The sequence below is a fragment of the Odocoileus virginianus genome, chromosome 13, assembly GCF_023699985.2.
Source record: "Odocoileus virginianus isolate 20LAN1187 ecotype Illinois chromosome 13, Ovbor_1.2, whole genome shotgun sequence".
Classification (NCBI taxonomy): Eukaryota; Metazoa; Chordata; class Mammalia; order Artiodactyla; family Cervidae; genus Odocoileus; species Odocoileus virginianus.
In genome coordinates, this window is record NC_069686.1 from 60,351,336 (window position 1) to 60,376,976 (window position 25,641).

Here is a 25,641-nt window from a genome sequence, read left to right on the forward strand (position 1 = left end):
TCCTACTTCTCTTAAAATATCTCGAAGTCATTCGGATACAACTGAACTTAGAAAACAAAAAGAAACTCACAGACTTAGAGAAGGAACTTATGATTGCTGGGGGGAAGGATGAGGGGAAAGGGCAGTCAGGGAGTTTGGGATGGACACGTACACAGAGCTATATTTAAAAGGGATAACCAACAAGGACCTAATGTGCAGCACATGCAGCTCTGCTCAGCGTCATGTGGCAGCCTAGATGGGAGCAGGGTTTGGGAGAGAGTGGATGCATGTGTATGTATGGCTGAGTCCCTGAGCTGTTCACCTGAAACTGTCACAACGACCCCAATACAAAATAAAATATCTTCAAGTCATTCAAAATCAGTTTAAGAGCTGCATCATAATTTATCAAGGCCGCAGTACATTCCAACGGAAGGATTAACACTCTCTCTGTCCCTACTGACGGACATCCACGTTGTTTCCTATCTCTTCCTATCCTCAGTCCTGCATCAAATATCCTTGTCCATGCATCATTTGGTGTATGTACAAGTTTTGTCTGTAAGATAAATTCCTAGAACTGTTCAGTCAGAGAGGAAGTACAATTTTTATTTTGACAGATGTTTCCAAATTACTCTCCAAAGAAGCAGTACCCATTTATACCACCACTACCCATCACTGAGAGTCCCTGTTTCCCATACCCTCACAAGCACAGTGTATTATCGAAAGATTCTGATATTGCCAATCTAGCAAATGTAGATGAAGAATAGTGTTGTGAGGGTGGTTTAGTCACTCAGTTGTGTCCGACTCTTGGACCCCTGGACTGTAGCCCTCCATGCTCCTCTATCCGTAGGATTCTCCAGGCCAGAATACTGAAGTGGCTTGCCACTTCCTTTTCCAGGGGATCTTCCTGACCCAGGGATGGAACCTAGGTCTGCTGCACTGTAGGCAGACTCTTTACCTACTGAGCTACCAAGGAAGCCCCCAAGAAGAGTATTAATTTATATTTATTTGAGTGTGAATAGTGACCCCATGGACTGTAGCCCACCAGGCTCCTCCGTCTATGGGATTTTCCAAAGGTGTGAATAGCTTCTATCTTTTAATAAACTTGTAGGATAATTTTTTAAGTGGAATTGTGGGATACTGTTACATTCTAAGAAAACTGGGCTTCCCTGAAGGCTCAGATGGTAAAGAATCTGCCTGAAATGCAGGAGACTTGGGTTCAATCCAAGGTCAGGAAGATCCTCTGGAGAAGGGAATGGCTACCCACGCCAGTCACAAAGAGGTGGACACAACTGAGTGACTGACACTTACTTTTCACTAAGAAAATTAGGTCTTCTCTGTAGTATAAGTTAGAAAACCTCCCAGTTTTCACTTGTTCCTTCATTTTCCTTCTAGTGCCTTTTTTTAAAGGTGCTGAACGTCTACTGAATGAATAAAGGAAAATGTATCAATCTTTCATTTTTCTATCATACTTGGAAAGACCTTCAGTGTGAGACTACTTTAAAATCCCATATTTCCTTAAATATTGTAACTAACTTCATCTTTTAAACTGTTAATCACAGAGTATTTCAAACATAAAATGTATGCATGATAGTACAATGAACCCTTCATGTACCTAACACCCAGCTTGAACATATTATCCACTAATGTTAATCTAGTTAATCTCTATCCTCACCTATGGGTTTCATCTTAGACTTATTTGAGTATTTATCTTGGCATAAGGAAAAGGCTATGGATTCAATTTAACTGTTTTCCAGCTGTTCCAGTAACATTTACTGAATCCTCCATATTTTCTCCATAAATCTGAAATGCAGTATTCACTATATACTAAATTCTCATATATAACTGGGTCCATTTTTGGACTTCTGATTCTGTGTCTTTGAACTAACAGTTCATTGACAGTATCACACTGTTTTAATTACTATAGTTTTATAGTATGTCTTAATGTGCCAGGGTTAGTCACTCTCATTTCTCTTTTTTCTGACTATTCTTCATTATTTATTTTTTGCATGTTTTATAATCAGTTTCTTTAGCTTTTATATATACATCACACACACACACACACACACACACACACACACACATATACAAAATACACATATACACACAACTGTTACTAGAATTTTATTTGGGTGGCATTAAATTTGTAAATTAACTATGAGAGAACTGACATCTTCATACTGTTGCCTCTTCCCATCCAAATGTCCTTTCCATTTCTACTTAAATCTCATCTTATATCCCTCTTCGCATGTTTTTCTTTTTTGTTAAATTAAGATGGAATTTCATATAAAGATAGCACATAGTTCTTAAGAGAAGTTCAGCTCAATGAGTCTGGACAACTGAATAACCTCTCTGCAATTTTAGTTTCCTTCTTAAAGGTCTTGCATATTTCTTACAAAGCTTACTACAGGGTGTGACTTCTTCCTTTCATAAACTTTTAACAAGGATAGCTATCCAGTTTCCAAACTCACAAAATGTAAGACAGAAATTGGGGTTTTTCTTTCAAATCTTTTTGATAGGAATTATTATGACTTTATAAGAAGCCTACTGATTATACTCCATACTACACACATAGACACAAAAGTACATTTCCTTGCTGAAATAAACCAGACTATAGTAATTACTTGCACTGGACTACTGATTCATTCAACAAACACTGAGCTCATCACCCAAACAGGAGGCTTGGTGGGAAGGTATCCAATCACTTTTTTATTGTGGTGATGGCACCAGATTTCTGTGGACACCTGATAATTTCAATTAAGAAAGTCTAAACCTAGAAACTGGGGAAATGGGGAACATGCCTTTTGTGAACAAGTTCATTAAGATACAGGAGTTAGTTGGAAGTTTCTCCCTTTGGCTCAGGAAGAAGACTAACATTACAGCAGGGTTGGAAAACTGACAGGCTGGGCCAGTGATGTCTATAGGCCTTGGAAATGGGAAGTAGAATGCACATGCAAAAATGAGAAAAATAGTTGGCAGTTGGAAAAGGCACAAATGAGGAACATGTGGGTAAAAGTTTTAAATCATATCTATAAAAATATATTGACTCCTTCCTTACAAAAGTTAAAGAGGAAATCTAAAGAACTATCTCTTAACTGGGTTTCCCTGGTGGCTCAGAGGTAAAGAACCCACCTGCCAATGCAGGAGACATGGGTTCCATTCCTGGGTCAGGAAGATCCCCTGGAGAAGGAAACAGCAACCCACTCCAGGATTCTTGCCTGGGAAATCCTATGGACAGAGAAGCCTGGTGGGGCTACAGTCCATGGGGTCACAAAAGAGTTGGACACAACTTAGTAACTAAATAACAACAATCTCAACTAGAATCTCTGTGATTTAGATGTAAGTTTATAAAGCCAGATTCCAGAAACATCCTCAGTGACTCAATTTGTTTGGAGAATCTTTAAGTAAATACATTGCTCAACTGAAAAATGGGCTCTAATTTCACAACTCTAATGTGCCAAGATGGAACATATGTTTTAAATATAAGAAACAATTCTAAGATAGTTCCAACTATAGCAGGAAAACTTCCTGATTTTTTAAAATGTCATAATACTGATTAATTTAAATATTATGAACTAGGTCTTCATTAGGATAAAGGAATACTCTACTTATTATTCCCTTTTAGGAAATGAGCATATGAGCAAGCTAGGATATAAATGCAACACTAAATGGAGGATGACAACATTTTTAAAGAGCCTATTGTTTCATTTTAACTTTATTTTCCTTCTACAATAAGATCAAGATTCCTATTCTCCACATTTTAGGGACAAGCCTAAAAACAGTCCTGGCGTGGACAAGAGAAAACAGATGGACTCTGTGGCCAGATACAATTCTAGCATCCATACAAAGTAAATTTTCCACACCATAGTCCCAGACACACACAAGCACTAAATTTCAAAGCATTTGACAACTGGATGCTGTCAAATTTGTATATAGTCCTTGGCATAGAAAAATAAAGTTACTGGAAAGAACCAGCTTGATTTTCACCCAGGGAAACTGATTTCAGATTTCTGACCTCCAGAACTTTAAGACAGTAAATGTGTGTTGTTTTAAGCCACAGGGAAAAAAAAAATTTGAGTTACTAACCCACAGTCAACAGACATACCCTCATGCCATCCTCTTTATGACCTCGTGTTATACGTTTATTTGAAAGCTGACTGAGTTTATGGGGGGCATCATCTATGACTAGCAAAGAGAATGAAATTAAATGAATCCATAAATAAATACTTCCTTCAAAAATTGTTACGGAAACACTTCTTTGAATGAGGCATTGTGCTAGGTATTGGAGATATGAGGAATAAAATACAGTCCCTTGTCCTTGAGTAGTTTCTATAATAGAGGAGATTACTGTTTCAATGAGAAGTCTATACGAGCTCACTGAGATTCAAGAAAAAAGATCACTCTCATCTATCTACATGAGATGCAAACATAAAAACATTGTTCTAAAAAAGTATGAAGACGGAAATGTAAACATACTATAAACACATAACTAAGCAGTCCTCTTTGGGGCGGGCCATGTCCTCTGTGAAACTAGTAGGTCTGTTTCCGAGAGCCACAATACAGGGCCTTCTCTTAACATACAGAGAGAGTCAAATGAGAGAAAACATGTTATTTTCATAATGCTTTCTTCTGGTATAGAAATAAGAAAATCAAAGAAATTGGACTAGATATAATATTTGATTTCCTTTATTTGTAAGCTGAAATTATTTCAACAAGTTTTATGCTTGTTAGACATTTGCTTGACATACTGGGTTGACCAAAAAGTTCGTTTTTCTGTACCCGAACAAACTTTTTGGTCAACTCAATATATTAACAACATTTTTTTTAATTAACACTTTCTTAAAAAAAGAATCTATTACCAACAGGAATATGATTTTAGAGGTGGTTTTTTTTTTCTTTTAATGGATAAAAGGCTATTTAAAGGGAAAATTCAAAATGAAAACTGCTATTATAATGAAAAATATCTTAGATGTACACATGTTACCAGCCCAGGTTGGATGCATGAGACAAGTGCTCAGGGCTGGTGCACTGGGAAGACCCAGAGAGATGGGATGGAGAAGGAGGCAGGAGGGGAGATTGGGATGGGGAACACATGTAAATCCATGGCTGATTCATGTCAATGTATGGCAAAAAACACTACAATACTGTAAAGTAATTAGCCTCCAACTAATAAAAATAAATGGGGAAAAAAAGTACACATGTTCATTCATTTATTCACTAAGTCAACCAAAATTAATTACCTGCTATGTGCCAGATACTGTACATATGAAACATACCTTTGATTTATGTGCTTGATGAACAATCTTCAGTTTATCTGCAAGAAAAAAAACAAGTTGTCTTTTTACTAAAATTATTCTAAAGCTTCATTTCAAACTTATCGAAGTGAGATTAAAAGGCTTCCCTGGTGGCACTAGTGGTAAAGGATCTACCAATGAAGGAGACACAAGAGATGAGGGTTCGATCCCTGGGTCGGGAAGATCCCCTGGAGAAGGAAATGACACCGTCTCCAGTATCCTCGCCTGGAAAATCCCACGGACAGAGGGGCCTGGTGGGCTGCAACCCATGGGGTCACAAAGTCAGACACAAGTGAGCACACACATACACAAGGTGAGATGAGGTCTGTGGTGAGAAGGGGAGGGTGGCAGCTAGGCAAGTGAGAAATCTGGGTCCCTGCCTTATGATCAAGTTCACTTAAAAATCTAACATGCAGTAAAAGAAATATTACATTTGCATATCATTAAAATTAAAGATCACTGTATAAAATATTTTAAAGCCCTGGCCGATGAGGAGCGAAAGAGGAGAGTGAAAAAGTTGGCTTAAAGCTCAACATTCAGAAAACTAAGATGATGGCATCTGGTCCCATCACTTCATGGCAAGTAGATGGGGAAACAGTGGAAACAGTGGCTGACTTTACTTTTCTGGGCTCCCAAATCACTGCAGATGGTGACTGCAGCCATGGAATTAAAAGACACTTACTCCTTGGAAGGAAAGTTATGACCAACCTAGACAGCATATTAAAAAGCACAGACATTACTTTGTCAACAAAGGTCCGTCTAGTCAAGGCTATGGTTTTTCCACTGGTCATGTATGGATGTGAGAGTTGGACTATAAAGCAAGCTGAGTGCCAAAGAATTGATGCTTTTGAACTGTGGTGTTGGAGAAGACTCTTGAGAGTCCCTTGAACTGCAAGGAGATCCAACCAGTCCATCCTCAAGGAGATAAGTCCTGGGTGTTCATTGGAAGGGCTGATGTTGAAGCTGAAAAGAAACTCCAATACCTTGGCCAACTGATGTGAAGAGCAGACTCATTTGAAAAGACCCTGATGCTGGGAAAGATTGAGGGCGGGAGAAGAAGGGGATGACAAAGGATGAAATGGTTGGATGGCATCACCAACTCAATGGACATGGGTTTGGCTGGACTCCAGGAGCTGGTGATCGACAAGGAGGCCTGGCGTGCTGTGGTTCATGGGGTCGCAGAGTCAGACACGACTGAGAGACTGAACTGAACTTTGACAAATACAACTGTGTTTGTACCATAACCTGTAGTCAACTCAGCCCTTAGAAGAGAGCTGAATGACATAACTCTATCTTGTTTGTTAGAGTCCCTAAATGCTAAGATTAGCAAATAAGGTTTTTTAAAAAGTCTGTCTTTGTTAATGTCTACTACTACTATTTTTCTACTAATCTCCCAGAAGAGATTCAGTGACAGGAGGTCAAATGATCACAGCAACAAGCTGCTACCACTCTCAGAATATAACACCATCAAGGATGCACTGGTAATCTGATCAAGGCTGCTAATACCCAAAGACTACCAATATCTGTCTCCTGGTTTTCAAATACTACACAGGCTCACACCACTTAATCTGCTTTATTCAATCTCTCCTTCACTCCTTAATCTGTTTATCTTGAAGTCAGGCTACACTGTGTTTTTCCATTAAGTAGTTTCTCTACATTGGGTATTTCTAACTGGGCAATAATCAGTTCTTAATTATAAAACAGACATAGCATTCAACAGGTTTAAATTCAGAAAGTTTCTAGTTCTCCACTCAGTTTTACCTATCCATTTAATTAATTTACTATAGTTACACATATTATTATATCTGAATAAACTCTTAACCTTAAGCTAAAATTCATTTCTATCAATCATGCTATTTGATTCAACAAGGAATTTCAGTGAAATGAAAGACTCTGTTAAAAAAAAACCTTGATTTAACTATGTTCTAATAATAAAGAAAAATTAGGGTACCTATTTAGTTAAGAACAGGCACTCTGAAATGCTCATTATTTTAAATAGTAAACTTTCACTTGCCTATTGCAATTTTTAATATAAGGTCAGCCTTATAAAAATCAATCCAACCTAAGCAAAATATACACATTTAGGATATAAAATAGGTCACAATGGCTAAAAATAAGCTTACAATGTACACAAGAAAATAAACAGATGTGACTTTTGAATTATCTATTATACTGAGTTACCTATTCTTTTTCTCACTATAAATATATATTGTTTGTTACTAGAGACAAGTTAGAGAAGCCAATAGTAGTTGCTTTTTTTTTTAAACAAAAGGACCTTGACTAAAGTCTGTTACAATCGACCTGCAAAATTGCAGACTGACCTCTCCAGGTGTCATCATGTTCTATATATTTTGCTAATAACTCTTTAAGTTAGAAATATATTTGCTCTGATATGCTCTGCAACCGCAGAATAAGGAAGCAATGTTTTCTTTAGTAGAAAAAGAAATGGTTTGAACATAAATTTTCACCAGATTTTTCTCTCCAACAAAAATTGGTAAGAATTGGGAAGAAAATAAATGCCCCTTTCTCTGTTAAATCATCTTTTTCACTTGTTTTTACTTCTCAAAAAAAAATTTTTTTTTTAATTATTAACAGAAACAACTTCTGCTGGTATTGTTTCCTTAGTACAGATTTCTTGAGGAAAACAACCTCATAAAGACAAAAACAAGATTTACATTTTCAGAGTATTTAATGTATTCACAGTGTTTACTGTAATCTCACAGAGCCTTAGAAACAAACAGAATTAGCAGCCTCACATTGCACAACAAACATTCACTGCGCACATCGGTGTGTGCTTTAGGAACACACCGTGGGGCCAGGGTAAATCAGTAACAGATGCAGATGCCAACTGAATGGGAGGCAGGGCTCTGAAAAACCTCTGACTTGGCAGCCTGGAAGAGAGACTGGACCCCTGCCCAAGGGCACAGAGATGGCAACCATCTGACTCTGTGCCCCTTCCACTCCCAACACCCAGTGCGTTCAGGCCGACAGAGAGTGCAGCAATATTGCAGGACAAGGACAGGTGAGCAAGGTGCACTTTAGCGTTTCTTGTAGAAAACAAAGCAGCAGACTGTTAAAGGGCCAAACACAGACACTTGAATTCTACCAAAACCATGGTGCTTCTCTAATTTCTTCACAGGCAAATGTGTTCGTTTTTCCTGCCAATTCAGCTGAGTAGGATAGAAATAATAGGACAAGTGGATGTTAATAAGGTGGACTAATAAGAAAGATACATCATCTACCACCATGGTAAAAGAAAAAGGAACAAGGAAAAAGTACAAAATCAACTGCAAAACAAGGTTTAAATGGCAATAAAAACATATCTGGCAATAATTACCTTAATTATCAATTAACTAAATGCTCCAATCAAAAGACTTAAGAGTGACAGACTGGATAGTAAAACAACAGCTTACAATATGTTGCCTACAAGAGACCCACTTTAGGATGAAGGACACACATACATTGAAAGTGAGGGGACAGGAAAGATTCATGTATAGAGCTATAAAAGACCACAACTGCCAGAGCACTCCTGAGGAAAAAAAACAAAACGGGAGGCAAACCCTCCCAGACTTCGGGAAGGAGTCAATTGATGCTCTAATAGTAACAGTACTACAAAGCTACAGTGATCAAAACAGCATGGTATTGGGGCAAAAACAGACATATAGATCAATGGAACATAACAGAGAGCCCAGAAATAAAACCACACATACAGTCAATTAATCTTTGACAAAGTGGCAACAAGGTAAAAGAGGAAAAAGTCTCTTTAGCAAGTGATTCTGCCACATATAGATCAGTAAAATCAGAACACATCCATACAACATGCACAAAAATAAACTCAAAATGGCTTAAAGACGTAAACCTAAGACAATACACCATGATACTCCTAGAAGAGAACACAGACAAAACATTTTCTGACACAAATCACACCAATATTTTCTGAGGTCAGTCTCCCAAGTTCAGTTCAGTCGCTCAGTCACATCTGACTCTTGGCGACCCCACGGACTGCAGCACGCCAGGCTTTCCTGTCCATCACCAACTCCCAGAGCTTGCTCAAACTCATATCCATCAGTTGGTGACGCCATCCAACCATCCCATCCTCTGTCATCCCCTTCTCCTCCTACCCTCAATCTTTCCCAGCATCAGGGTCTTTTCCAATGAGTCAGCTCTTCACCTCAAGTGGCCAAAATACTGGAGCTTCAACTTCAGCATCATTCCTTCCAGTGAATATTTAGGGTTGATTTTCTTTAGGATTGACTGGTTTGATCTCCTTGAAGTCCAAAGGATTCTCAAGAGCCTTCTCCAACACTACAGTTCAAAAGCATCGATTCTTCAGCACTCAGCCTTCTTTATGGTCCAGCTCTCACATCCGTACATGACTACTGGAAAAACCCATAGCTTTGACTAGACAGGGCTTTGTCGGCAAAGTAATGTCTCTGCTTTATAATATGCTGTCTAGGTTTGTCATAGCTTTTCTTTGAAGAGCAAGCATCTTTTAATTTCATGGCTGCCATCTGCAGTGATTTTGGGGCCCAAGAAAACAAAGTCTCTCAGTGTTTCCATTGTTTCCCTATCTATTTGCCATGAAGTGATGGGATCAGACGCCATGATCTTTGTTTTTTGAATGTTTAGTTTTAAGCTAGATTTTTCCCTCTCCTCTTTCACCATCAAGAGGCTCTTGACGTCCTCTTCACTTTCTGCCATAAGGGTGGTGTCATCTGCATATCTGAGGTTATTGACATTTCTCCCGGCAATCTTGGGTTTTGTAGATGCAAAAATTACATATAGAATGGATGGACAACAAGGTCCTATTGTATAGCACAGGAAATTATATTCAATGTCCTGGAATAAATCATAATGAAAAAGAATACACACACACACACACATACATACATACATATATATGAGTCACTTTGTTGTATAACAGAAATTATAAATTAAGCATAATTCAATTAAAAAATAAATAAAACAAAAAAAGATTTTTAAAGATATTTTGTGCAAACAAAAAGGATAAGAAAGCAGGGGTGGCAAAATACTCATGTCAGACAAAACAGACTTTTTAACAAAGGCTATAAAGAAAGACTATAAAATGATAAAAGAATCAATACAAGAAGATACTCCACCCATTAACAAAGTAATATATGTACCCAACATCACACTTAAATATACAAATACCAACAAAGGGAAAAATTGAAGGAATACATTATTTACCATCATGATGATTAGCAGCCAGATATTTTGATAATTTCATTATCTTAAACTTATCTTTCAAAATAATTTCCATGGAACGCAAGTTTGAATACACATCCACAGCATGCAAAAAGGAAACCCACATGTAACTATGCTAATTTGAAGTGGCATCTGTAGGCAGATTCAAGTTTAAGGTTGTATTTCAAGGCTTGACACTTTGAAAGCCATGAAAGACAGAACTGAAAAGTTTCATATTTACTTAATCATGCTTTTTATTCCTTTCTCTTATTCAATATTTAGTATGTAAATTCTTTAAGCCCAATAAATCAAAGTACTTTCAACTCTGCGCCTTTAACTTCTGCTTGACTACCCCTGTGACCTCACAATTAGTCTCTGGATATTAAAATGCATACACACGGTGAAGACTGTGATTTCAAAGTATTTTATGTCAAAAGTTGCTCTACCAAATGGCAGCAGAATTAAAAAACACTCCAGAAATGATCTAGGGTAATTAAAAATTTATGCTTTAAAATGTCTGCACCAATTAACAGAAATATTTATTAGGTGCATAGTAATTCTCAAGTGAAGTCTCAAATCCAAAGTTTGGTGAGTGTCACTATCCTGAAGGTTAATAACTGTACCATCTTTATAATGAATAATGAAACCTAGCTTCTTGACTTATTACATTTTAAAATCAATGATTGCAACATATAAAATTACTATGTAACATGCTCAAGTTGTTCCTGTTGTTTATTCACTAAGTAGAATCCGACTCTTTTTCAACCCTACAGACTACTGCCCACCAGGCTCCTCCATCCATGAGGTTTCCCAGGCAAGAATACTAGTGTAGGTCGCCATTTCCTTCTCCGGGGGATCTTCCTGACCCAAGGATTGAACCTGCCTCTCCTGCATTGGCTGGAGAAGGCAATGGCCAATCCACTTCAGTGCTCTTACCCGGAAAATCCCATGGATGGAGGAGCCTGGTGGGCTGCAGTCCATGGGGTCGCGAAGAGTCGGACACGACTGAGCGACTTCACTTTCACTTTCATTTTCATGCATTGGAGAAGGAAATGGCAACCCACTCTGGCGTTCTTGCCTGGAGAATCCCAGGAGCCTGGTGGGCTGCCGTCCATGGGGTCTCACAGAGTCGGACACGAATGAAGCGACTTAGCAGCAGCAGCAGCTCCTACGTTGGCAGGTAAATTCTTTACCACTGGGGCACCAGGGAAGCCAACATACTCAAGTTATTGACATCTAAAATGTTAAATCTCTTCTTTTAATTCCTAGTCTTTCATCATTTCTCCTTTATCTGATTACCTGACAAAGAAATTCACTTCAGTTTTCCAAACATGCTATTCCTCATAAATACACAACTTGATGACACAAGTAGCATATACTTTAATGATATACCAGAAGTCCTATATTTTTAAATAACTTCCATATTGGTTTTTATATACAGATTGCAAACTCATTTTTGAAAACCAAATTTAAATTCATTTCAAAATAAAACTAATGTGAAATTACATGTTTTAAAAGAATAAGAAAAATTGGTTACCATATTTATAATTTCTGAATGGTGGTGGAAGGCTGGTCCTCAAAGGGATATCTGTAAGATAGAAAGTATTTTTATTATAAAATATTCAAATAGTCACAGTATTAAGAGAATTGGCATTTTATTATACAATAGCATCTACATACACTTGAAATATATAGTACATATGTGTGAAACATTATTATATAGTAGATGTTCATTTAGCATATGAATCGGAGAATCTCTTGGGGTCAGTAGCAGAAACCAATGATCTAGAACAATCTTATCACTCTTACCAAAATTCATATAACCTATAATGTAGCTACTCTAACTCAGCAAAGAAAAAGTAAAATTTTTTTAAAACAGTGTTTTCAAACACTTGTATTAGTTTTAATTAATAATTAATTAAACTACTACCCTTACAGAGGGAAATTAAGTAACATATATCTAAATTACATATGCATTGACCTAACAATTCCACTTGGAGAATTTACCATAGAAATATACTTTGCACTCTCGTGTGTGTGTGTGTGTGTGTGTGTGTGTGTGTATGAAATGACTTAAAACAAAGCTAAAACTGTAGCACTGTTTGCAATAGCAAATGCCTGGGAAAATCTGAGTGTCTTTCAATGAGGGGACTTCCTAAGTAAACTATAATATGTCCAAACAATTAAACATATTTTTCAACAACCAGTAAAACAACCAAAAAAGAAGGAGAAGCTCTTTACTAATACGGTAAGATCTTCAAGATATGTCAAGAGTAAAGGAAACAGATTTTCCTGGGGGTCCAAGTGGGTTAAGAATCTGCCTGCCAGTGCAGAGAACATGGGTCCTATCCCTGGTCCAGAAGATCCCACATGCCACAGAGCAGCCAAGCCTGTGTGCCACAACTAATAAACCCACGCTCTAGAGTGTGGTGCTCCTTTACAAGAGAAGCCAGCACAGTGGAAGTCTGCGCACAGCAACCAGAAAGTAGCCCCCACGTGCCGCAGCTAGAGAAAGCCTGCGTGCAGCAACAAAGACCTAATACAGCCAAAAGTTAAATAAATTAAAAAAAATTTTTTTAAACAGCAAAGGAGGCATAAGGCAGAGCATTATTTTTAGTACACTACCTTTTGAAAAAAAGAGAGGAAAAATAAGAATATGTGTTTGCTTTTGTTTACACTTCCATGGGAGACAGCATGATACACTGGTCAGATAAAGAACAGAAGTGGGAAGGAGACTTTTCACTGTATTCCTTTTTACACATTCATCTTAAAAACCACAGGAATGTGTTACCAAAGAAAACTTTTTTTAAAACCTACACATATGAATTAGGAAAAGTGCTTAAGTACATTTAACCTTTTAAAGGTCAATGAAAGTGAAAAAGTGTTAGTTGCTAAGTTATGTCCGATTCCTTTGCAACCCCATGGACTGTATGTAGCCTACCAAGCTGCTCTGTCCATGGAATTCTCCATGCAAGAATACTGGAGTCGGTAGCCATTCCCTTCTCCAGGGCATCTTCCCGACCCAGGGATTAAACCCACATCTCTTGCATTGCAGGCAGATTCTCTACCACTTGAGTCACCAGGAAAGCCCAAATAAATACCAAAATTAAAATATGATTTAGTCATTTATGTTACAAGCATTTAAAGTACCCACTACCAAGTATTCCAGGGACAGGGCAAATAAGAAGTTGCTGAGACAAGTCCCCACTCTTGAGATGGTACCCTCCCTGTGAATCCTTTAACAAAGGTGTGTTCACAGTTAGGGCTTTGATCTCATCTGCCACATGCCAGAATCACCCAGCCCCACACCCGTAGATCAGACTTACGGCCGGCCAGTCCCAAGCATATTTAGACCCAAAATGAAAACCTGCTGAGATGATTCTTAGACAAACAAGCACAGGAGGCCGGCCAGACTACAGGACTGAGTGAGGCCGGGCGATCAGGAGGGGCCTCCCACTGAAGGCGGTGCAGTCCCCTCACTCTAACTGGTCACCCAAAGACTTAAATGGGAACACTAAGTCTGGGGTGGGGTTGGGGGTTGGGTGGGTTGTACTGACTTTTAAAATACTGTAGGCAGGGACTTCCCTGGTGATCCAGTGGTTAAGAATTCGCCTTCCAATACAGGGGACACAGGTTCGGTTCCTGATTGGGGAACTAAGATCCCCACATTGGTGGTGGTTGAGTCCCTCAGTCATATCCTACTCTTGCGACCCCATGGACTGTATCCTGCCAGGCTCCTCTCTCCATGGGATTTCCCAGGCAAGACATGCCATAGGGCAACAAGCCCACGTGCCACAACGAAGATCCTACGCGCAGCAACAAAGACCCTATGCAGCCAAAAAAAAAAAAAAAAATGCTGAGGGCCAAAGGAAACCTGTCTGTGGAGTCCACATTCACCCGCCCAACCTCCATCTGAAACCTGTGTTTTAGCCTCAGCAAAGACAGAACTTTATCTTTTGCTTCTCACTTTTGAATTATAGGTCAAAGAAGTATTAACTAAATATAAGAAAGAAGAATTAAATCTGTTTAATTTATTGCCATTTGTATTTCCTAAACTAGACAGCAAAACTCCCTGAAGAAAGGACTAAGGTACAGTGCCACGAAACTATTCTCATTTAGAGATGTCTACAGTCAAGACACCGAATCACCACCTTACCTTCAGTCTAGGCTTCTGAGAGTAGAGACTATGACAGAGATGAAAGGAGCCCATTTCTCCCTTCTTTCTGTGGATCTCAGCTCAGCTGTCACCTCCACAAAGAGGCCTTCCCGGACAGCCCTACTAAAAGAGGGGTCTCCTCTCATATTCCTCCATTTGTAACATTTTTTACAATTAGAGCTTTGTTTACTTAGTTTGGTCTCTCTTCTCGACTAATGCATAAATTCCTAGAGATTAAGACACAATGGCCTGTCTTTCCAAAACCTAGGACAGTGCCTGGCACATTATATGTTAATAAATACTGGTTCCAATGAGGGTGGGGACTACAGCCTATTTCCTTCATCATGTTGCCAAAACCTAACAGAGTGCCTGGCACATGGCTGGTGCTCAAAAATAGACATGAGTAAAAATGCATCATTTAATCCCTTTCATCAGCAGGTTAGAGCACTGAGGTCTCAAGAAGGCAGTCGATCAGCCCAAAGTGTCAAGAGCCAGGACTAGAATCCAGCCCTCCCAACTTCCATCTGCCACACTAAGAAGGGTAGGACTAAAGCTGGTATCTTCTGTGGTGACAAAAGAAAGATTAGATGTTAAACACATTCTGCTGAGAAGAGCTTTACATATAAAAATGCTTGAAGAGGAAGAGAAAAAGAACAAACACTTCCTTACAAAAAAAGTGTCTCCCATTTTGTACAGCTTTGAATTCGGCCATGAGTATTCATATGTAGACATACACTTTCATTACACCTACAAGTGGAATGGCTGGGTTGTATGGTAGGTTCGTATGCTTAACTTGTCAAGAATTTGCCAAATCATCTTCTGAAGTGGTACCTTTTTAACGCTCCCACTAGCAACATATTAAGAAGCTCCAGTTCTTTCACATCCTAGCCAAAAACTTGGTTTTTAACTTCTAAAGCTTTCTTATTTTAGTCATGCAGTGGGTGTATTATGCTCTCACTGTGGTTTTAACTTGCATTTCACTAAAGACTGATGATGATGAGTATCACTGAATGTGCTTATTCGTCATCCATACATTTTCTTTGATGAAGTAAGTGCATGTTCAAATATTTTACCCATTTTTTAATTGGGTTATATGTCATATAACTGAGTGGTAAGCGTTTGATTTTTTTTCTTTAGTTACTATTATTTTAGACACAAATTCCTTGTCGGATATATGTTTTACAAGTATTTTCTCCAAAGTCTGTGAGTTTCTCCTAAGTTTCTCCAAAGTCCAAAGTTTGCTTCTTCATTTTCTTAACAGTGCATTTTAAAAAGCAAAAGTTTTTAATTTTGATGAACCCTAGCTAGATTTTTTTTTTTTTTTTGGCTCACTGTACTTTAAGAAATTTTGCCAAAATTAGTTTTTAAGATTTTCTCTTATGTTTTCTTTCAGAAGTTTTTATAGTTTACGGTTTTAAATTTAGGCCTTGACCAATCTCATATCATTTTTTGTGTATGGCAAGAGGTGAGAATTCATGTTCATTTATTTGCATATGAATATCCAATTGTTTCAGCACCTTTTTAGAAAGATGACCTCTTCCCCCTAAAATGCTGTGACCAAAAACCAATTAAACATATATGTATAGTACTATTTCTGGACTATTTTTCATTGATATACATGTCATCTGTGTATCAATACCACTGAATCCTGCCTGATATAGCTTTATAGTAATAAGTCATGAAATCAGACAGCATAACCCTTCCAACTTATTTCTTTCGGTGATTTATTTATATCATTATTTATTTATATATTATGTCTTTTTTACTTTCCTTATAATTTTTGAACACATTAGAATAACTTATTCATAAATTTTAGAATAAGTAGACATTATCTGAAGGAAAAAAGAAAGCCTGCTGAGATTCTGATTGGGAATGGAATCCATATATTATTTTGAGGAGTCATGGCGTCTTAACCGTATCGCATTTTCTGATCTATGAACACAGTGTATCTCCATTTATCTAGATCTTTTTAAAGTTCTCTGTGATGTTTTAGAGTTTTCAGTGCAAAAATCTTACAATTCTTATCGAATATACCCTATTTCAATATTTTGGATGCTATTATTCTTTTTTAGCTTCCAACTGTATATTGCATAATTAGTTTTTATATATTCATTTATATCCTACAACCTTGCTAAAGTTACTAGTTCCAGTAGTGTTTTTATAAACTCCACAGGATTTTCAACAAAGATAATCAACTCACCAGTGAATAATGACAATTTTACTTCTTTCTTTCTAACCTGGATGCCATTTATTTCTCTATCTTGTCTTACTGAACTGGCTAGAACTTCTAAGAAAACACCTTGCCTAGTTCCTTATATTAGGAGGAAAGTCCTCAGTCTTTCACCATTAAATATGATGTAGGGTATCATTTCTTTCACAAATATCCTTAATCTGGTAGAGAAAGTCCCCTTCTGTTCCGACTTCACTGGAAAATTCTCTAACAGAAGTGGATGCTGTGGAAGCATACACACGACCACATGTAAAACAGACAGCCAATGGAAATTTGCTGTACCACTCAGGGAACTCAAACCAGGGGTCCGTAACAACCTAGAGGGGTGGGAAAGGGTGGGAGGTGGGAGGGAGGCTCCAGGTGAAGGGGACATAAGCACGCCTATGGCTGATTCATGTTGATGTTCGGCAGTAATTAAAGATTTCTTTCCTCAGTACCATCGACCTCCCTTCCCAGAAGTAACCACTAACTATCCTTAAGTTAGCTTTACATTCTTCGTTGCTATATTTTCACTCTGTTAAGTCACAGCCACAGAAGATAAAGTATTATTTTGTGTTTTAAATTTATGGAATATTTAAACTAAGGAATCTATAGTATATTGTAATACAAATAAGAAAGTATTACCGTAACACTGTATTGAAGGAATGGTCCCTTTGTGATAAGGTGATAATGTGCTATGATTTTGCTACTATAAAATTATCCTGTTCCTTTCTAAATAAGAGGGGCACCAAGGGAGTGCCTCTTTACAGAAAAAATGCTAGATAATAAACATAGAAGGAGTCACAGAGTTCGGAAAAAAATCCCAGTTACTGCAACTACCAGAGATTTGGGTAAAGATCATCAATAGATACTAAAACCAGGACTTCCCTGGCAGTCCTGTGGTTAAAATTCCAGGCTTCCAATACAGGGGGCACAAGTTCGATCTCTGGTTGAGGAACTGTTTTGGCGTGGCCAAAAAATTTTAAAATGAATTTAAAAACAAAATAGATGCTAAAACTATTGGAAACAACATACACATATGGTCTCAACTATTTACTAGTTGGAAAGATACCTTTACAACAGAGAAATCTATTGACAGCATCTTCACCAAATGACTCAAACATCTATCACGAGCACTTCCAGGTTGGTGAACACGCAGTGATGCCAGGGAGAATGCTGCACCCCAGGAGGGCGTGGAAGCTCCATCCCCCTTCCCCATGCTTTGTCCTATGAATATTTTCCATCTGGCCATTCCTCCGGTTAATCCTTCTCTAATAAATGGCTGATCCAGTAAGTTCATAAATACTACCAATAACCAAGTGCTTCCTGATACGATGCAATGAGGAGGAATCACCAACATTAGGAATCAGCAAACTATTTCTGTAAAAATCAGTAAAAAATATTTTAGTTTTTGTCAGCCACATGGTTTCTGTCACAACTATGTAAGTGCCCCTGAAACACAAAAGCAGTACATATAATATGTAAAATAAATGTGGCTGTGTTTCAATAAACTTTATAAAAACAGGGGGAAGGTCAGACTGAGACAAATCATGAGAGATCATGAGAAAAATCATCAAGCACATTCCAATAGAGGGATATCCTACGATAAGCCTGATCACTACTCCCTAAAACTGTCGAAGTCCTCAAACAAGGAAAATCTGAGAAACTGCCACAGTTCATAGAGCCCAGAGAGACATGTCAACTAAATGTAATGTAGTATCCTGGCTGGGATCCTGGAGCAGAAAAAGGACATCAGCAAAAACTAAGGAAACCTGAATCAACTACGGACTGTAGTTAATAATGCATCAATATTGGTTCATTAACTGCAACAAATGCAGCATACTAATATGTTAATAATAGGGGAAACTGTGGAGGGGAGAATTAGATATAAACAAATAAATAAAGATTAAAAAGATAAGGAAAATCTTTCTAACTATTCTAGTAGTCACCCAACAGAACAGACTGCTCTACAAAGTAACAATTCACCAGGAGTAACAGAGGGTATAAAGAATTGAGTTCTCAATTGGAAGTCTGGATAAAATCGCCACAGCTTTTCTATATTTAATAGACAAAATGATTTTACATTCAGAACCCAAATCTAAAGTATTGCAAAGTATTAAAATGCCAGATCAACAAATAATTAAAATGTAGTATAGTCTAGATAACTGGTTTGTATATTAGTCTGAAAATTTATCATCTATAGAAAGTAATACATGGTACCTCTGTGATCAAAATATCTGATCAATATCCACTTCCCATGTGTTAATAATAGATTTGTTTTATTATATTTATATGCTTATATATGAATACAATCTTATGTATTATTATATTTACACTTATTTATAAATGCTAGTTTATATCCACTACACTTATTTGTTATATTTACACAACTTTAGATTTTAATGGCATGGTATAGTGGTTCAATGATCCTCAAGGCAGAATGGATCAAATTTAACCAAAGTTTCTTGGTTGAGGGAGAAACAGACAATTATGGGAAGAGACCATGTTAAGCTATGGATGGAAAAAGTGATTTATCAAAAGGACAACTGGAAAGGCAAGAAGGCATCTAAAATAACCCCAAAAAGTCATTCACCACAATGAATATTCGGTTTGTATACAAAATTCTCTATGCCATGATGTCAAGCATCCTTCCAGCTTTTGGTGTTCAAAACTAAAGCAAGGCCAACAGGAACATGAAAAGATGCTCAACATTGCTAATTATTAGATAAACGTAAATCAAAACTATAGGGAGACCAGACCAGACCTCAGACCAGTCAGAATGGCCACCCTCAGAATCTACAAATAGGCGACTCCCCTGGCGTCCAGTGGTCAAGACTGTGTGCCCAGTACAGGGGGCCTGGCTTCAATCCCTGGTTAGAGAACTAGATCCCACATGCCCAGAGACTAAGACCTGGTGCAGCCAAATAAATATATAAATGAAAATATTTTTTTAAAGTCTACAAATAATAAATTCTGGAAAGTGTGTGGAGAAAACAGGACCCTCCTACACTGTTGGTGGGAATATAAATTGGTGTAGTCACTATGGAGAGCAGGATGGAAGCTCCTTAAAAAACTAAAACTAGAGTTACCATATGATCTGGGAATCCCACTCCTGGTCACATATCCAAAAAAGACAAAAACTCTTAATTGAAATGTTCACGGCAGCACTATTTACAAAACCAAGACATGGAAGCAACCTAAATGTCCATCATCAGAGGAATGGACAAAGATGTGGTATACACATACAATGGAATATTATTCACCATATAAAAGAGCAAAGTAGTGCCATTTGCAACAACATGGATGAACCTAGACATTATCTTACTAAATGAAGTGAAGTCAGACACAGAAAGACAAATATTATATGACATCACTTATCTGTGGAATCTAAAACAATAAAGCAAATGAACTTATTTACAAAACAAAAACAGACTCACAGACACAGAAAATAAAATTATGGTTACCAAAGGGAAAGGGTAGGAAGGATAAATTGTAAATTTGAAATTAACAGATACACACTACCTTGTATAAAATTTAAACAACAAGGACTACTGTATAGCACAGCGAACTAACTATATTCAATATCTTATAATAACCTATGATGGAAAAGAATCTGAAAAAGAATATGTATGTGTGTGAATCTGAAAAAGAATATGTATGTGTGTGAATCTGTTTATTATATACCTGAAACATGGTAAATCGACTATACTTCAACTAAAAATAAAACAGTAGAGCATGATGAACTAAATTCAAAGACTCTTTTGACTCTAAGCAATTCCATTTGTTTCAGAGATTCTATTTAAGCAAGCAAGGCAATAGGGAAGAATGAAGAGGCAACTGAGAGTGCTGTTTAGGAGTACATGATTGTATAGCTAAACTGCAACGGCTGGACTGCAGCTTTGCCTAGTTTTTGCCATGTAATCTCAGCCAAGCGTCTCGACTTCTCTCTCTGTTCTTTAGTTTCTTCATCTGCAAAATGGAGATAATAACAGTTTCTAATTTAGAAGAATGCTGTGAGGATGAAATGAGAAAACCTACGTAAAGCTCTTAGCACAAACTGGTTCAAATGGTCTTTGTTATGTACACAATTCATAAAAGGTAAATTCACGAACTTTGCAGAGTTCCACCGTACCTCAAATCGGAGGACAAAGATAGGCACAGGGCACACAGCTCAAACAGGCCTGAAGCCCAAAGTTTATCTTTTAATCAGCGGAACACATTTCCCACATGCACAATATTAATAGAAACAAGTAACAGGTGAAAGATGTGAGTAGGCTGTGCTGAGCATTTGCAGTGATCCACACCACTGCTCTAATAGGAAGCAATTCTGCAGTACTTGGGAAGAAAAAGAACACAGTGACCCTGGGGAGAATATATCTTCCCTTGGCACTGGAGCAGCCTGAAGATTACATCTTGTTCTCAAGGGCTTCAGAGGATCTATTCTGCACTGTACCAAGAACACCAGAGCACTTACCGTACTAATGCTAAGAAACACTGTAACCTATAATACACACAAAGATTTCAAAATAAAAAAAAATAGCGATTTGTTTCTCTTTCAAAATCTGAATGTACTTTTGGTGATAGCCTTTCAAAAACAGGACACTCTGTAATTGGCAATATCTTAGTACCAACTCTCAATCTCCCCCTAACAAGTAGAGTGACTAGCCTGTCTTCTCTATGAGTTAATACACCATGCTTTCTTCTTAGGCAAGTAATACTGAGCAGTAAAACCACTCGAATTAGATGAAAACAAAAAAAAAAAAGTAAGGGAGAAGAGTTTAGAAATTTTACAAAGTCAATCAGGAAGGAAAATGTCAAGAATTCACTACATTTTTAAAAGTTAACTATGTACACTTACATTGCACACATATAAACCAAGTTTGTGGTTTCCCAATAACATTCTCCAGTAATGGAATCACAGCTTCTCAGAGAAATGATTGATCCCAGGGCTGGGGTAGGGAAAGAACAAGACACATCTGGAACATCTTAGATCAAAAAGTAAGGAAGTGCTCAAAGAACAATGTGGACATGTTAAAAGGACATGGGGCCATGTCCTTTCTTTCTGTAACAAAAGAAAATCCAAGGACATATGTTAATTCAGTTCCTTTAATCTGAATTAATTTCTTCATTCAGGAGTCCTTTATTGTCTTTCATTGGCAATTCTGAATAGTGTTTTTGGCTACCCCCAGCCAAAATGAGGATGATTAGAGCATCAAAATAAAATAAAAATAAAGAATTATAATCCTCTGAATAAAGTAAGAATCCTTGAGTCCACAATGATATAAACCAAAGATTAAATAAATGGGGCAGGAGTAGGAATGGGGGGTAGGGTAAAAAGCTCTTCCGTACTGTAGAAAAACAACTAATATATGTAAAAGGAATGATGGAATAAGAAGAATCACCGTTTGCCAAACATCATAACTGATTCAGGCAAGAATCATCAATTAATGCTAAACTAGTGGATGGAAGATTGGGAAGTAAAAGGACATTCACATAGTCTCAAAGAGTATCCCTAAAAAGTTACTTTTCAAGTACAATCAAAATTTACAGTAGAGAAACCTGGCAGCTATCATCTTCGGTTCATTTTTTTTTCTTTTTTTTTCCATCTTCAGTTCAGTTCAGTTCAGTTGCTCAGTCGTGTCCAACTCTGCGACCACATAGACTGCAGCGTGCCAGGCCTCCCTGCCCATCACCAGCTCCCAGAATTTACTCAAACTCATGTCCATTGAATCGGTGATGCCATCCAACCATCTCATCCTCTGTCGGCCCCTTCTCCTCCTGCCCTCAATCTTTCCCAGCGTCAGGGTCTTTTCAAATGAGTCAGCTCTTCACACCAGGTGGCCAAAGTATTGGAGTTTCAGCTTCAACATCAGTCCTTTCAATGAACACCCAGGATTGATCTCCTTTAGGATGGACTGGTTGGATCTCCATGTAATCCAAGGGACTCTAAAGAGTCTTCTCCAACACCACAGGTCAAAAGCACCAATTCTTCTGCGCTCAGCTTTCTTTATAGTCCAACTCTCACATCCATACGTGACTACTGGAAAAACCATAGCCTTGACTAGATGGACCTTTGTTGGCAAAGTAATGTCTCTGCTTTTTAATATGCTGTCTAGGTTGCTCATAACTTTCCTTCCAAGGAGCAAGTGTCTTTTAATTTCACAGCCACAGTCACCATCTCCAGTGATTTTGGAGCCCAAAAAATAAAGTCAGCCACTGTTTCCACTGTTTCCCCATCTATTTGCCATGAAGTGATGGGCATGATCTTAGTTTTCTGAATGTTGAGCTTTAAGCCAACTTTTTCACTCTCCTCTTTCACTTTCATCAAGAGGCTCTTAAGTTCTACCTCACTTTCTGCCATAAGGGTGGTGTGATCTGCATATATGAGGTTACTGATATTTCTCCTGGCAATCTTGATTCCAGCTTGTGCTTTCCAGCCCAGCTTTTCTCATGATGTACTCTGCATGTAAGTTAAATAGCAGGGTGACAACATACAGCCTTGACATACTCCTTTTCCTATTTGGAACCAGTCTGTTGGTCCATGTCCAGTTCTAACTGTTGCTTCCTGACCTGTATACAGGTTTCTCAAGGGGCAGGTCAGGTGGTCTGGTATTCCCATCGCTTTCAGAATTTTTCACAGTTTATTGTGATCCACACAGTCAAAGGCTTTAGCATAGTCAATAAAGCAGAAATAGATGTTTTTCTGGAACTCTCTTGCTCTTTCAATGATCCAGCAGATGTTGGCAATTTGATCTCTTGTTCCTCTGCCTTTTCTAAAACCAGCTTGAACATCTGGAAGTTCACAGTTCACATGTTGCTGAAGCCTGGCTTGGAGAATTTTGAGCATTACTTTACTAGCGTGTGAGATAAGTGCAATTGTGTGGTAGTTTGAGTATTCTTTGGCATTACCTTTCTTTGATACTGGAATGAAAACTGACCCTTTCCAGCCCTGTAGCCACTGCTGAGCTCTCCAAATTTGCTGACATATTGAGTGCAGCACTCTCACAGCATCATCTTTTAGGATTTGAAACAGCTCAACTGGAATTCCATCGCTTCCACTAGCTTCGTTCATAGTGATGCTTCCTAAGGCCCACCTGACTTCACATTCCAGGATGTCCGGCTCTAGGTAAGTGTGAGTGACCACACCTTCATGATTATCTGGGTTGTGAAGATCTTTTTTGTACAGTTCTTCTGTGTACTCTTGCCACCTCTTCTTAATATCTTCTGCTTCTGTTAGGTCCATACCATATCTGTCCTTTATTGAGCCCATCTTTGCATGAAATGTTCCCTTGGTATCTCTAGTTTTCTTGAAGAGATAGCACTGTTTCAATGTTAAGTTTCTGATTTTCATTACTGGGACTACAGTTATATAAGCAAATTCCCTGTTTTTGGAAAATACACACTGAAATATTTAGAGGTAAAAGGGAATAATGTCTGCAACACACTTGTAAATGGTTCAGAGAGCAAAATGAAGTGCAAGAGTAAGAAACGAATTGGGGAGGAGGAGGAGAGAGAAAAATAAATATAACAAAATGTTGACATTTGGGAAACCTGTGTGAAGGGCTTTTAGGAGTTTTCACAACTTCTCTGTCTCAAATTATGTCAGCTGAAAAAAATTAAGTTGGATATAAAGTGCAACATCTGCCAAAATTCACAGAACTGTACACTAAGATCTGTACATTACACCAAATATAAATTGCAATTCAATTAAAGCAATAAAAGCATCGAATGTTGATGATTGGAACACTTCTGTAATTAAGACCAGACGATAGAAACCCACCAAGGACCTATCTAAATGAAAACTACATTCACACCTGAGGTATGCCGAGCTTGGAATGATACACTACACCAGTGAGGCGGTCATCACTCTGTGCCCACATGACCAGATGCGCTCATCATCTCCTGGCTGCACAGACAGAGGCCTGCTACCTTTCTGTCATGCTCCCCAGGATGCCCTCTGCTCAGCCAGGTAACACTACCTTCTCTTGTTAACGAGCCTCCAAAAAATGAAGCCATTTGTCATGAGCAATCGGAGATCTTAAGTTCTTTTTAATTAAAAAAAAAAAAAAGAAGTCAAACATGATAATGACAACCCCTGAGGAAGGCACACCTGTTGCGAAATAAGCCTTGGAGAGATACTGCTGCTGATAACAAGGCCCAGAGCAGGAGCAAGCCTCACTTTTGGCTTAGAACACAGATTAATATCTTTCAAAGTGCTTTTAAAAGATTACTTCACTCTAATACTCAACTACTCCTTTTTGAAACACTAAAAAAAAAAAAGTGGCTGAGACATCTCATACCTTGCTTTAGAAATACTATAAAATCCTTTACAGTTTGGTCCAAATGAACTCCATGATATACTACAGGTCTGAAATTGCGATGCTCAAATGAACGAATGAGGCGAACTGTAATGGTCACATCTTCGGAAGCCATGTGCAGAAATTCCTGTGGCAAGGGATAATAACATCAACTCATAATTATCCACCAGCCTGCGTTTCCTCCATCAGCTCTCAGGCACCCAGCCCGTCTCTCCCACACTACACAGTTAACGACAGAGTTTCCAGACAACCAAGGGTCCCAAGGTCGCTCCCACCCACCCACTGTGATCCTGGACAGCTTAACCACAGTCACTGATGTTCTGACAGGCAGAAGACTGACAAGGTGCAGATGACGAACACCGACCCAGAAGTGTGGGTGTACGTGGAGGAGTGGGGATGCACACGTTACCGCTCTGGTGTGCTGCACCAGCAGTCTCATTCGGCCCTGAGAGGAAGTTCACTTACATTAGCATCAACTATTGG

General features: G+C 38.2%; 1 protein-coding gene across 4 annotated transcripts in view; it reads right to left on the reverse strand.

Moving 5' to 3' along the window:
• The window catches only part of C13H2orf76 (chromosome 13 C2orf76 homolog), a 135,531-nt gene that overhangs the window by 73,434 nt on the left and 36,456 nt on the right, over nucleotides 1–25,641 (reverse strand). For 2 of the 4 annotated variants that reach the window (XM_070476314.1, XM_070476312.1), the window contains exons 3-4: nucleotides 12,013–12,063; nucleotides 5,253–5,290 (exon numbers count right to left, since the gene is read on the reverse strand). In XM_070476314.1, the coding sequence (XP_070332415.1) occupies nucleotides 5,253–5,290; nucleotides 12,013–12,063 (89 nt within the window). Of the gene's footprint in view, nucleotides 1–5,252; nucleotides 5,291–12,012; nucleotides 12,064–25,140; nucleotides 25,286–25,522; nucleotides 25,604–25,641 lie in introns of those variants that run through there. The other 2 variants (XM_070476311.1, XM_070476310.1) reach the window with 2 other exon arrangements.